This window comes from Hydractinia symbiolongicarpus, chromosome 14 (genome assembly GCF_029227915.1).
Source record: "Hydractinia symbiolongicarpus strain clone_291-10 chromosome 14, HSymV2.1, whole genome shotgun sequence".
In the NCBI taxonomy this organism is placed as follows: domain Eukaryota; kingdom Metazoa; phylum Cnidaria; class Hydrozoa; order Anthoathecata; family Hydractiniidae; genus Hydractinia; species Hydractinia symbiolongicarpus.
In genome coordinates this window covers 16,152,057-16,166,446 of record NC_079888.1, presented here as the reverse complement: position 1 = coordinate 16,166,446, position 14,390 = coordinate 16,152,057, and the positions used below count along the sequence as shown (strand labels likewise).

General features: G+C 32.5%; 3 protein-coding genes across 3 annotated transcripts in view; all 3 read left to right on the top strand.

Annotated features, from left to right (window-relative positions):
- LOC130624947 (voltage-dependent L-type calcium channel subunit alpha-1D-like) overlaps positions 1-3,225 on the top strand; it is a 31,280-nt gene extending 28,055 nt beyond the window's left edge. Inside the window, exons 41-42 of the mRNA XM_057440009.1 lie at positions 944-1,171; positions 2,626-3,225. Coding sequence (XP_057295992.1) covers positions 944-1,171; positions 2,626-3,000 — 603 coding nt within the window. The 3' untranslated portion in view covers positions 3,001-3,225. The remainder of the gene's footprint in view (positions 1-943; positions 1,172-2,625) is intronic.
- A 3,014-nt stretch (positions 3,226-6,239) lies between these two features.
- On the top strand, positions 6,240-6,802 carry LOC130625747 (DNA-directed RNA polymerase I subunit RPA12-like; the record flags this gene model as incomplete). The annotated part of the gene is made up of 1 exon (XM_057440850.1): positions 6,240-6,802. A coding segment is annotated over one exon (459 nt), but the record flags the coding sequence as incomplete, so codon positions are not given.
- A 98-nt stretch (positions 6,803-6,900) lies between these two features.
- LOC130625746 (UDP-xylose and UDP-N-acetylglucosamine transporter-like) lies at positions 6,901-14,074 on the top strand. Its single transcript, XM_057440849.1, has 11 exons — positions 6,901-7,061; positions 7,200-7,313; positions 8,004-8,106; positions 8,451-8,500; positions 9,131-9,212; positions 10,505-10,556; positions 11,723-11,778; positions 11,866-11,919; positions 12,284-12,359; positions 12,768-12,843; positions 13,290-14,074. The coding sequence occupies exons 1-11, from the start codon at positions 6,982-6,984 to the stop codon at positions 13,537-13,539; spliced, it is 993 nt and encodes a 330-aa protein (XP_057296832.1). The 5' UTR covers positions 6,901-6,981; the 3' UTR covers positions 13,540-14,074.
- The last annotated feature ends 316 nt before the right edge of the window (positions 14,075-14,390 follow it).

The following is a 14,390-nucleotide window of genomic DNA, read 5'->3' as shown; positions in this document are numbered from 1 at the left end:
CTTACCTTCTCTTCTGTCACTGAATTATCACAGGGAACGAAGGAACAAGACCGTGTTTTGTTGGCTTTAAAACCTAAAGTAACATAGATTTTCGTCAATCTCCTATTTATCAGTATTAAGTTTTAGAAAAATTGACACGTTTTAGCCGTTTGGTTGTAAGTTTTGGCTGTCTTAATCCTACATAGTGTGTACGCTTAGTTTTTGTGTTTTTTTGCAGTTTAACCTAACGTATAGCAGGGTTCAGACAGACTCTGGAAAACCTGGAAAACAGTATTTTTTAGAAAATTTCGGAAAACTCAGGGAATTTTTTTTGTCAGCTTTACCACCTTTTTACGCCCTAAATCTGTTTAAATCTAAGTGATCTTTAAGATTCTTAAATGGGTTATAATTTTACCTATTGATGATCCCCAGCTCTAATATTTTGGTTAAGGCAAGTTCTGCATTGTTTTCAACAAATAAATGTAGGTCTTATATTTGTCAATTTTTCTACTTATATTTGCTCAGGAAAAAAAGGTACCAAAATCAGGTCAGTTTCAGGGAAAAATGCCTTCAAAACGACCAAAAGCTCAGGGAAACTCAGGGAATTTATTTTCTCAGCCTTCGTCTGAACCTGTATAGGCAATTCGCGTTTTTGCCTTATGCCATTCATGGCTTAATTTAGATTATTTTTTCCGATTTATCATAAAAGTTTGATGTAAAATACGATACAATACTAAAAAGTCTTTTATTTATTTTTATGATTTTTCTGAACGTCATTGGTCGTTTTTTTTCGCCGTCGTTTACTTTCATTTTTCGGCTTTTATGTCTAAATTATGAAACGGAGGTACAAGTTAGGGAGGTACTTTTAGTTACCTGTATATTAGGTCCGCCATTTCGCTGGAATTGTTTCTTCCATTAGTTAGATATTTCACCATACTGTGTAAATGTTGTTTTTGATGTTTAGCCGAAACGTCGTAGCTTCATTGACAGCATTGCAAGCTCTGTACGCCGCTCGATGACGTTTGGAGAGGCTGATAAAAAACGGAATGCGTTTGGGAAGAAGGCAAACGCAATGGAGCAGCCTTTACTCGAGGTCTCGTCATTTGGTAGTGACGAATTGAAAAGACATTCCTACCATGCGTCGAGTTCCTGCGAAAAATCATCCATTGAGGATTCATCGGTTGATGTGGAGGTTTGTTTTTTTATTTGCTTTTTTGTTGCTTTTGTTTGTTTGCGTTAACAAATATTTCCGAGCTTTTTGACAAGTGCTTGTATTTAGTGCTGATTCACTTTGTGATTTGAGGTTAACATTTCGATTTTCGATAACGATAAAAGTCCTTGTAAGAGTGTAGTAGGATAATGTAACATGTGTGTTTAATGAATGATGGTTACCATGTGATTGTAAAGGCGTTGTTAGGGTAGTATATAGACGAACTCGGATTAGGTAAGATTTAAAGGGAATACCGATCTGTCAGAATAATATTATGCCTAATGACATCTTGATATCTTTTTTACTTCGATATTTTTTTATATGCGGTATTTTATTGGGGTGTCAATTTAATGACATGAACATACATTTTTTTCAGAAAGAACAGATTTTTAAATCTTATTAGTTAAACAGGAATTTTTGAGATGTGTAAGACAGACAGAGGCAATATATGTTCACATCCTCCCCTCAAATACCAAAAAGCTTGCAGGTGATAGAGTTAAAATCGGTGTAACTTGTTTACGTTGTAACTTGTTTACGTTGTAACTTGTTTACGTTGTAACTTGTTTACGTTGTAACTTGCTTACGTTGTAACTTGCTTACATTGTAACGTTTTTACCGTGTAACTTGTTTACGTTGTAACTTGTTTACGTTTTAACTTGTTTACGTTTTAACTTGTTTATGTTGTAACTTGTTTACGTTGTAACTTGTTTACGTTGTAACTTGTTTACGTTTTAACTTGTTTATGTTGTAACTTGTTTACGTTGTAACTTGTTTACGTTGTAACTTGTCTACGTTGTAACTTGCTTACATTGTAACGTTTTTACCGTGTAACTTGTTTACGTTGTAACTTGTTTACGTTTTAACTTGTTTATGTTGTAACTTGTTTACGTTGTAACTTGTTTACGTTGTAACTTGTTTGCGTTGTAACTTCTTTACGTTGTAACTTGTCTACGTTGTAACTTTGTTTACGTTGTAACTTGTTTACGTTGTAACTTTGTTTACGTTGTAACTTTGTTTACGTTGTAACTTGTTTACGTTGTAACTTGTCTACGTTGTAACTTGCTTACATTGTAACGTTTTTACCGTGTAACTTGTTTACGTTGTAACTTGTTTACGTTTTAACTTGTTTATGTTGTAACTTGTTTACGTTGTAACTTGTTTACGTTGTAACTTGTTTACGTTTTAACTTGTTTATGTTGTAACTTTTTTATGTTGTAACTTGTTTACGTTGTAACTTGTTTACGTTGTAACTTGTTTACGTTGTAACTTGTTTGCGTTGTAACTTGTTTACGTTGTAACTTGTCTACGTTGTAACTTTGTTTACGTTGTAACTTGTTTACGTTGTAACTTTGTTTACGTTGTAACGTTTTTACGTTGTAACGTTTTTACGTTGTAACTTGTTTTACAACTTTGTACGTTGTAACGTTTTTGTTTAGTCCAACGACAAGTTAAGCATAAGTCAACGTATTCAACGACTATCACCAATACAGTTCGGAAGAAAAAAACGACCGGCATCGTCAAATTTCGAACCAGAAGTAAAAGTACAGCACGGTCGATCTAGCGGGACAAAAACAATACCGGATATAATCGTTCGTAGACCGACGCTTTCTGAACAGCCTAGAGGCTTGCTTGAACTTCAAAATAGAGGCAGTCTAGTTGAAAGTTGTCCTGACAGGAAGGAAGAAACTAACAAAGGAAGTAAGTACCGCAGACCGAGTTTAAAACTCTTACCACAAGCAAGCGCCATTGAACATTCTGATACTGAAGATTTGTCTGTTGTGGGAGAAGACGACATAGTCGGCGACGAATAGAAATCTCATTACAACCACGACGGCAATGACGGAAAAAGTAACGTTTATTTTTGGTGCTTTTCTCCGTGGTGTGGAATTATGTCAAAGAAACGTAAATAGCATAACCAATTGGATGGATGACTAGTTTTTGATTGATTTCAATACATCGTAACGACGCCATTTTTATGCAATGTTAGTTTAAACAATGACCTTGGGCATTTAAAAATAAATCGAAATATTTTCTAATTTTTGTATTGTTATTATTATTTGTTTATTTGTTTGTGTTAACGAATCATTCGCGCCTTTAGTAATAAATAATAATTCTATAATAACTATTTAAATACAGACACCATTTCATCACGTGACCTATATGACGTGATTTCGGCCTTTATGATCAATCACATACAAAATGGCCAAGTATACATATATATTACTCTACCCGAAATTTTAAACTGTATCGGTTTGTGTACAACCTTAAGTTATGTGTTACACCATGCTTCAAAATAATTCCTGGTTCAGACTAGGTATTTTTTTATCCATGTGCATTTTAAGAGATTGTAGATAAAATTTTAGTTGTAGCTAGTTTGTGCTGTGTCTTTTTGTCCGATTTCCTAGAAACTTTTCCTTCACTACACGTTTTTTCTTTTATAAGAATATGCTTATAAGAATATCAGGCTGGGATGTCAGGTTGAATACAATAGGTTTTTTGTCTGAAAAAAAATAGAGAAATGAAGAATATTGATCAACCTGATCCGAATTTTAATATCTTTATAAGGCGTCTATTTTCTTTCAGAAATTGTTTAATAAAATTAGCGGCGACGTTACTAATGACGGTAGTGGTGACGTTAGTGATGTCGTTAGTGATATCTCACGGTTAAGCAGCGTTTTTGTTTATGTTTTCTTGAGAATGTTCTTCATGAAATGTGTGTGCGTATGTGTGTGTGACATTTTATGGAATTTTAGAAAAAAAATAATGATGCATTAATTTTTGTACGACGGGCTAATTTTTTAATTTTGTACGACCAAACCATGTTCTAGCCTGTGCGCTTTGTCCCCAGATTTCTGAGATGTAGCGAGTCTAAAAAGTAAACAAAAGGAATAAAAATTAAAACTTGGCCCAAATTCTTACCCGAAGTTTTTTATTCGTAAACACTTTCAGTGGACTGGGGACGAGGCTTACCATAAAAATGTTCTCTCTTGTAGTCGTATCACAATGTATTAAGGAAATTTTTTGTATTTTTATATATATATACATATCATTTCATTCGTTTGTGCGTTTGAGATGTTGGCTTTTTATGTTGTCATCAACAATGAAGCAGCCATTACTATTTATTTTTTATAAAGCCTTAAAAGAAACAAATAAATTTGTAAGAAAAACAAAACTTAAAAAATCCTGTGTTTTTTCTTTCTTTGAAGGTTTTTCTGCTTCCAGAAAGTAAAGGTGTGCCCACTGTTTATGTCACTAATATTCAATTCAGCCTTGTTGTTGCTCAATATTCTAGTATACTCAAGCTGATTTGTGGCTAAACTTTTAAAAATAAAACAAAAAAACTCACCATCTTAGCTAGACGAGATAAGCGAGTATGTTTCAAAATCGAGACTCTTAGTAACTTAATTAGGGAAGGTGTGGTTATTGGGGAGTACAGAGGGAGATTGATACTTCGCCGGATTCAGCTATTTTTCCAGGAAATGTTATTTTTAATCAAAAAATGTGCGTTACCCACTGCAACAACAAATATTTACAAGTAAGTTGTATTTATACTTATAACCTTTTGTACCAACAGATAACTTGCTAAAATAACTTAAAAGATGTTGAACATATATAAATAACGTAATTCCTCTCTTTAGCCCCGAAGGGGGGGGGGGGGGGCTAAATAAATAATAGATTTTAAACACAATATCTATTTTTAAAATGTACAGAAAAAGAACCCATCATTTTTAGCCCGTTGTACAGAAAAAGAACCATAGATATTAGGGCTTATTAAAAGGGGGGCTAAAAAGAGAAATTATTACGGTTACCTCACAAAATAGTTTGATGCGCAAATCAATTATCTGGTTATTAAATAAAAAAATTTTTTTTTTAAAAAAAAAAAAGGCTAATGATAGTTGCAACTTTTTAACAAAAAATTATTTTCATACCTCCTATCTGGCAATTCTTTGAGGCTGGATATTTAGCGATGTAATGTCAACAATGTTAAATTTTGTAGGGATTTTTTTTGTTTGTTTTAAATCTTCCTGTGCGCTACACGCCATTATTACATTTAAAACTTTTTAAATTAAACAAGGTTTTGTTACTTCATTATATTATACTTCTTATAATGATGACGTCATGCAAATTTTTGTTATACCAATTGTCCTCCAATATGCTAACAAAAATTTTTGTCCAGTTCTGTGGCAATACGATGTCTCCTCCATCACTTTTGGAGGGGCTTTTTGGCTATTTCTTCCTAAGAAGCCCGGCCTAAAATGGGATAGAGTCGCATAAGGCATCTGGTCCCGGATTATTATGCAAAAATTAAATATGGCGGCAGAGTTACGCGTTAAACAACGGAGGGTAAAGGTGAAACGTGTTTTCAACAACTGGGTCAAAATTTGGTATGTTCAGCGAGCTAAAAGCCGTTGTATTGCAGTAAAATTAAATTTGTAATGTATATTTACTAACGATACCACAATATTGAGGTAACCAACCAATGGACTAATCTATTTTTAATGGGAAAGATAAAAGAATTTTCTTTTAATTTTTAGCTACGTTCCTTTTTTTTTAAAAAAATTATTAGACAGATAGGTTACTCCTTTGACCCCTCCGTACACTTCTACTTCCCCACATTGAAATAGTAAAATGTACAACAAAAAAGGTAGAAAACAATTTTTTTGTCTTTTTTTAGTGTGCAATCTTATCATTATTAGCTAGCTGGCTAGCCGATGTCTGGGCCAAAGCCTTTTTTTACTTAAATATTTACATGCAGTCTTGTGACCTAAATGAATGACAAAATGCACAAGAGAATCTAGATCAAGTGCATGATGACAAGGAAAGTGGTCTGCCATCTTACAGACCTTAGGTGAAGAAAGTCAAATTATGGTTAAAAACGTTTGTACTGTGACTACTAGCTAGCATCTTTTCGTTGAATTATAATCTAAATTTTTAAATTATTAAATAAGTATTAATGTATTGCGTTTATTTTCCTGAATTAATATTTTGATTACCTAAAATAATTCGCCAAAATATTGCAATTTAAAAAATATTTCACTATACCTTCTGATCATTAGTACATAGGTACAGCTTTCTAAGATGCCATTATTTATTAATATATGTATTCTCATTTAACAGTGAAAAAATGAATAAAGACGTTATTGCCTTTGAGTGTGACCCAAATTTTTGTAGTACTTGTGGTGCAATATTACCATTGCCTGACCAATCAGATACTATTCGGTGTAAATCATGTGGTTCTGTCATCAATATCAAAAGTTTGGAAGGTGTAGAGATTCATTCGTTTAAAAATTATAATCAAGATAAAATTAAAAGTGCAGAAGAATTAGCTCGATTAAAAGCTGTAACTACTGATGTAGAAGATAAAGGACCCATTGTGAAAAGACAATGTGGAAAATGCGACCATAATAAAATGACATATGTAACAAGACAAACAAGATCTGCAGATGAAGGACAAACTGTATTCTATACTTGTCTTAGGTGTCACTTTACTGAAACAGAATATTCCTAATTTTGCACATATATTTGTTTTTGTTTTTAGCTTCCTTATGGTTTATTTTTTGATTACTGATGCTGGTAATGTAGTTGTGTTATGCTTGAGATAATTCTTCACAATACTGTGTGTGTTTCAAAACAACAATATTTTTTTCCATCTAATATTTTACGGGAATTATTAATAGTTTTCTTGAAGAACTATTTGTTGTTAAAACATTTAAGTACTGTACAAAGTTTTACTTTAAGTGTTTTTACTATATTAGTTATTAATAAAACATAAAAGTAAGAGAAGACATAAAATGTTAAAAGTTGTGGTTGCTGTTCTTACAACATTTGGTGCATGTTCAGCAAATGTTGTTTTCTTGGAACATTTAGTAAAGTAAGATATTTATTCTTGTCAACAAAATGTGCAAAGGTTTCTTTTTTTCCACAAAGATCTGTGTAATAAATAGATAACTTAACCATTTGTTTGACTATATAATGCCCTAACCAAAACAATTATTTCTATTAAACTTAGATATTCTCCGGGATGTGGAGATATTATTGCCTTTGCTCAATTCTTGTTCACATCTTGTTATGGTTTTGTTGCGATAGCGAAGTTTGGATCAAAGAAACCTGTTGTTCCGATAAAGTGAGTAGAAATATTTTCTTTGTAATTCCTTACAAATAATACTGTCCCGTCTTTGTTGGCCTTACGGATGTTTTCTTTCTACAAAAGAATGTGCAAGCTCTTAAAAATAAGTCTTGTTTGTTAATCAGCTCTTGGAACATTACGTTACTGAAATAACCAAGCATAATTTGTAAAGATCACTATTTGTTGGTAGTTGTGTTTGTGCTCCTGACGTCCCATGTGGAGTCATAAATGTTAAACTGTTTTCATGTCATTGTGCATATTAGTGACGCATGTTGTGTTCTATTGTTTATTAATCTTTTGTAACCATTTTTTGTGTATATACTTGTGTTGTAAGTGTTCTGTATAGTTTGTAGGAGAACAAATAACTTCGTTGTTAAAATATTGAATGAAAAAAATAAGAATGCGAGACAATCATTATAACTTGAAGTATTCATTCAAAACAAAATTTGTGCAGCTAATATAGTCATAAGGGTCAACGTCAATGACATTTTTATAAGTAATGAATGTCCCTTCTAAGGCTTAACAACTTAAAAATGATGGAAACAACTGATTGAATAACTAGAGGACCAAAATTGAAGAATGACAAAGGGTACAGAACCCTGCATGTAACTGAGGTGTTCTACATTTTCATTTTATGCCAATGCTTTTATAGTTCAGTATTCTTTCTCACTTATAACTTCTTTTTAGAGAGTATGTTGTTGGTGTTCTTCTGTTTTTTGGCACAACTGTGGCTGGTAACTTAGCACTTGGTTGTAACATATCTATGCCAATTCAAATGATTTTCAAATCTGTAAGTTCATCTATTGTCTTGTCTCTTGCAGGCAAAAAAAATTAACAGCGTTATAAAAATGCCCATTTTGGCATTAATCTACAACTTTTAACCAACAAAACAAACAAACAGAAGCATCTTTTTATCTTTTAAGAGATTGACAAAAATCTAATAAAGAATAAATAAATTATGGCTTGAACAGTGGCTCAGAATATATATATATATATATATATTCTGATTTTGGTGTGTCTAGGTTTACCTTAAAGTTTATAGCATGTTCTGTTGTTTCAGATTTGAACTAATGATCCAAGATATGTATTTTTTTGATTTCATTTTTTTCATTGATCCTTTTCCTCCTCTTTTAGGGTTCTGTTTTAGCGAGTTTGACCCTAGGAGTTCTGTTGCTGAAAAAAAGGTAATTGACTTGTGTAAATCGGTGCTAGTACCAAAAAAATTGCTAGTGTAAACAGGCAGTAGTTAAGATTTTAACTTCTTTTAATTTTAACTTTTAGTTTTACTAAGTCGACTAATATGCAATTTAACAACAATTCATGTACAGATTTTTTTGTTCGTTCTGGAAGAATCTGCAATTTGGCTTATGTAAAACTGAAGCCATGCTAACTTAAAACTCCTCAATTCTCTCAGTTATAAAAAGTCTTCTCTAATCTCTTCTCAAAGGAATTTTTTTACCCACTTTCTCCTCAATTTTAGTATTACAAAACTCTATGCTAAAATGCATAGAAATGTAGCATGGGTACAGCCATTACTCCTTTACCTTCAAATCTCCACAAATAGTCTCAATTTCTTCTGATATCCTTAAGTGTCTTTTTAGTTTTTATGAAAATACCGTCGTTTTGAAAAAAGGGTTAAAAATGTCGTCAAACTTGAGCCTCATAAAAAGAGTGACAACTCTGTGAGGACCATGTTGTTACTCTTCATTACAACCACTTGGTCTTAGTTGTTTTCAGTGTTGCCCTAACTCCTTAGGAAACCTTTGTTGTTTTTTACTTCTCAGTTGATTTGGATTTTATTTTGTTATTTTTAGCTATCCAGTCTCAAAGTATGTCTCTGTTGTGATGATCAGTGTGGGGATAGCCATGTGTTTGCTTGTTTCTGCTGATGACAAGGTAAGAATATGAAAAGACATCAGTGAAGGAGAGTGAGATTGGGAGAAGTGTGTAGTCCTGAGATCAATTGTTGTTTTACATTTGAATCTCGAAAAAAAAACTTAGGAAATATATCGAAATGTTGCCAAGGCAACCAATTTTAGAGTTAGTTTTTTTAAACTTTAGGGGTCTTGTTAGTATGCATTAACCCATTGTTTTTGTTTATCCAAGGAGGTTTAAAATGATGCAGTGCAGCAATCTGCAGATTAGCAACGAAGAAACTGCTGAGGTGTATCTCCTTCTCTCTGTGAACCTACTACACAGCAATTATACAAATACTTGACAAATTTTAAATTTAACCTAATTTTTACCCATTTCAACAAATGTGATGACGTCATTAGCGAAAATGCTGATATTGACAAAAACATTACAAAATTTAGGTCAATCACTCCCCCCCCCCAATCTCCTGGTATGACTAGCGTTAAAAAGTCTTTTTGGTCACGCGCAATAAATAAGGTTTGTCTGTCTGGTCGTACGTACGCATACGTCACAACTTATTTCTAAATCTGTGCATTATTTTTTTCCGATTTTTTTCTCAAAATTAATGACATTTTTGAATTTTTTAAAAAAAATCATAATAGTGTCATTTTAGGCAGAAAAAACAACAAATTTGGTATAAAAATACGGTTTTATTGAATTTTTCTCTTAGAATTATCAATACTATTTTTAAATGGTTTAAAACGTAAAAATAGAACATTATCTACAAATTTCATTTCGTTCGAAAATCTGCTTGTTAGGCAACGAGCCTAAAATAACTTACAATTTCCTAAAAGTTGATTTTTAGTCCTATGGAATTGCAAAGCGACCTTTGAATTAGGGTCTGTCCGTCTTGTCTTAAAATTTCATTGTTTCATTGTTTATCCTTGTTGTTTGACATTTGCATTAAGATTTGTTTTTTAATAAATAAGCAAGTGTAAAAGTAAAGTCCCCAGAAATTTGACCGAAAATTTCAAAATCTGTTACAAGGCTGTAAAGCTCAATCACAATTCTCTAACAATATTGGAACCCTGATATGTAACTCTCGTATCTAGCATCCTGTTTTATTTTTGTGATAATTTCTGCACATGTGTAGCCATGTAACATTGCAACTTATTATCAGTTTTGCCACACTTTAAGATGGATATAAGAACTGCTTTTTCGAATTTAAATTCGAAATTTAGAAATTATAAGAAGTCTTAAGCTTGTTCAAACTATCAAAACAAGTTTTTTGAAATAAATGTTGGATTACAATCTCCATTTTCTTTACCTCTTAGCAATCAACAGAAGAGAAGTCTTCTAAGAACGAATATCTCGTTTGGTTGTTTGGTATGGCCATCTTTGTATTTTGTTACAATGTATTTCTCTCGTGTGTTAACTCTCCACACTTTTGTGTCACAAATTTGAAAGTCAGAAAGTATTAATTAAAGAGATGAAAATTTTAGCGTGTAATAATTTTGCCGAACTGAAGAAAAGCAAATGCGACTAATATACATGAGAATTGGTTTTTGTTGTGTTTTGTTGTTTATTTTTTTATTGATAATTTGGTAATAGAACAGTAAAAAAAAGTAAATGAATGTATAAGGTGAAAAGAGGAATTTTGTCGATGACGATTTCAATCTGTGAAGAGTCTAGCATAAGGCCTAGTCCATACTATATAGATCAATGATAGCAGTAATAATAATATGTTTTTTTGTAGAAATTAGCAACATGGCATTCGATATAAATTTGTATATACGTTCTTTTTTCTATTTTTTTTATGTAATTTTATTTTTTACGTATTTTTATGTTGGTGTCGATTATGGCCTGGTTGCAACACTTCTAAATTAAAATTGAATATTTTTTTTATGTCGAAAATCCTTAAAAACAGTTTTTCTAAACCTCAAAAGTATGAATATTAGAAAATCAAAGATTTAAGTTTTTAATTTTAAGATTTTTCATCCAATCATCACGAGAAGAAAAAGAGATATTACTAGCATTGTCCATTTTTACTGATAAGTTTCAAACATCATTTTTTACCTAGGGTTCTCACGCTCTCAAATTTCTGTTTTTTTGTGTAAAATTCTAAAATCTCCTAAATTTTTAAAGAACATTCATTTTCATCCAAACATTCAACGAACCTTAAGTTCCTATGAAATCCTTAATTCCTGTGATTCTACGTTGTATCTATATAATAATACCCGTATACCTCTGTTCGTCCGTCCGTCCGTCAGCCTGTCACGCAAAATGGTTGCTTAGCTGCGCAGATAGTGAGACGCACGCAATGCGGTATAAAAAGGACGGGCGAACTCGTTGATTTTTCCACGGGCTAACGACTAGTATTTACTAAATCTAATTCTCCTAACTCCTAAATTTTACATGTGTTTAGCTAAAATTCTTCTAAATTTCCCAAAATATCCTAAAAAATTTAATTGCAAAATAAATGGGGACTGTAGCAAGTAAAGAAGTCAAAATGTGGTATTAGGTGTATTAACTGTCGATATCTATCCTTACAGGTATTTTTTTGTTGCTTACTTCACTTTTCATGGGAGCTACTCTTGGTGTTGTACAAGTAAGTCTTTTTTCTCTCTTTTAAGTCCTGGTCTACCTACTTTCGTGTCCGGACTTCCTAGTAATTTTCTGTTTTTTTCATTTTTAGGAAAATATGGCGGTGACGTATGGTAAACAGCCAGATGAGATGCTTTTTTACTCGGTTTGTTTGTTTTTGTGTTGTTTGTTTTTTTCGTTCGTTTTCTTTCGTTTGTTCGTTTGTTTGTTCGTTTGTTTGTTCGTTTGTTCGTTCGTTCGTTCGTTCGTTCGTTCGTTCGTTCGTTCGTTCGTTCGTTCGTTCGTTCGTTCGTTCGTTCGTTCGTTCGTTCCTTCGTTCGTTCCTTCGTTCGTTCCTTCGTTCGTTCCTTCGTTCGTTCCTTCGTTCATTACTTTGGTTTTATTTTGTTTGTTATTCCGTGATCTGATTAGAATGTTTTTTAGTTACAGTAAAATAATTGTCACGCATTATATTGCTTTTTTCGCTAGTCTCACATGATTCTCGAAAGTTTTTTTATTTTATGTTCTAGCATGCATTAGCTCTACCAGGGTTTCTATTCTTTGGTTCCAACATAATACAGCAATCAAAGATATTTTCAAATTCTGGTACGCCATAATTGTTTTTTTTGTACAGTCATTTTTAACTTATATACATAAGCATCCCTATTCGATTATACCTATTTAAATCTATCAATTTGCGTTGATGTTTTGCTTGTATGTTCGAGTCTCCAGGGATTTAGCAGTTTAAAAAAATATTCGGTGCTCTAACGAACAACATGTAATGAGACAGCCTGATACTCGACCCTTCCTCATCCTCATCCCCTCCTTCTTTCCCCTTTGTGAATGTTGGTTTTACGCGGTGCAAATTATTCCGAATATACCGGCATCATTTTGTTATTCAAAAGGAGAATAAGCCACGAGAGAAATTTGAAATCTCCTTCATGGAGGAAACTGGACCATGGACATGTAGAACCTTACCTCGAATCGAACCAATTGTGTTTTTTTCCTCTATAGAAATGTACCCAGTGCCTTATATATCAGTACAGATCCCAATTGTGTGGTTGTATCTGGTCCTAAACGTGTTGACACAGTATCCTTTTCTAAGTGATCTCACTTCTCATGTTGATCTAACGTTGACAACAAGTGGTCTGATTTTAACAGCATCAGGTAAATTTTACAGTGACAATCTTAATGGTATTAAACTCCCTTGCATAAAATTTCGCCTTTTCGCGATTTTGGATAAAATTCATAACATTTAGTCACAGGGAGTAAAGTCGACTAGCGGAATTTTTGTACCGGCGAAATTAAAAGCGAGCGAGTCATAAAGGCTAAATTTATAACAAAAAATTTATTTGTTTCTTTAATTGTACCCGCTGAATTTAGTACCTAGAGCGTATCAAAACAAGTTAAAACTGTAAAAAATTTAGCGCTGTCGACATTTCTATTAAACTTTTTCTATCCAACCTTTTTTCTTCAAGATTTGCCGTTCAAAAAAGTCAACTTTCAAAAAGTTTTACCTTAACTGTGTACTCTCAGGTTTGTATGTATTCGAAGCGTATACGTACTTGCTACAGAGGTATCTGCCTTAGCGCTTACTGTGATCTTGACGCTACGAAAGTTTATGAGCTTAATGATCTCCATCTATTACTTCAACAATCCGTTTACGATTTATCATTGGTGTGGAACGGCTCTTGTCTTTGGAGGAACTTTGTTGTTTTCTGGTGTAATACAAAGCTTAGCAAATACTTTGCGCGGTTCGCTTGATACAAAGAAGAAAGAGGAGTGAAAAGATGTACGGTCTTTCTCCAATACACACCCCTTAAGAAGGGTAGAATTTTTAAAAGTGCCTCTCTCGGAAACTTTTCTCTTTTTATCAGTTCAAGTTATGGCCAAAATTATATTTTTTCTCTCAAACAGTATGGTCGAAAGTACCTGTGGCTTTAGGGTTTCTTACAATTAGAAGCCCCTGGGTGGTTATTAGAGGACTTAGGTAATTTATTTATAAAATTTATACGAGATTAAAAAGCATATTCCTTTAGGTTATGATATAAAGTTTTAAGGTTTTAAGAAAGATTTCTTTTAAAGTGAGAAAGCACTTTCCCAGAACAAACAAAAGTATCGAGGTAGAAATAAATACTTGTCTAAATGTTTGCGTGATCTAGCTAATTAGTTATTATTTATTTTAATTTTTAACTGTTATGTAGAAGAGGCATTATCAAATTCTGTAATTATCTAATGATTTGCAGCAATATATTTATTGTTAGGCACAATTTTTTAAAAAAAATAAGAAAAAATACCAAACATTGTTGCGTAATAGAGAACGTTGCCTGAGTTTTCCTTTGATTAACTTTTTTTTAAGAAATTTAAATTATTTCTTGTGTTACATGTATATAAATGCGTAAAGTGTTCTGAGCCTAGCAAAAGTATACAGTTAACGATAAAGTTCTTCAAATCTAAGCCCAATTAGAAATTGGATTTTTTACGTAGAAATAATTGTTATACATACGGACAAAGACTATATGAAAACAAAAAGAATAAAGATACTGTCTAATTTTTTCGGCCGATTTGTACGTTTTACTGACCAGGACATCTTTTAACCAAGAATTAACAATCCTGTATATCTCTATACAAATCCTG

Bases quoted from the DNA above. Each gene is read 5' to 3' on its own strand.
- LOC130625746 (XM_057440849.1), top strand. From the start codon at position 6,982: ATGTTAAAAGTTGTGGTTGCTGTTCTTACAACATTTGGTGCATGTTCA. The intron at 8,107-8,450 runs GTAAGTTCATCT...CTCCTCTTTTAG, and splicing joins TTCAAATGATTTTCAAATCT to GGTTCTGTTTTAGCGAGTTT. The intron at 11,920-12,283 runs GTTTGTTTGTTT...TTTATGTTCTAG, and splicing joins ATGAGATGCTTTTTTACTCG to CATGCATTAGCTCTACCAGG.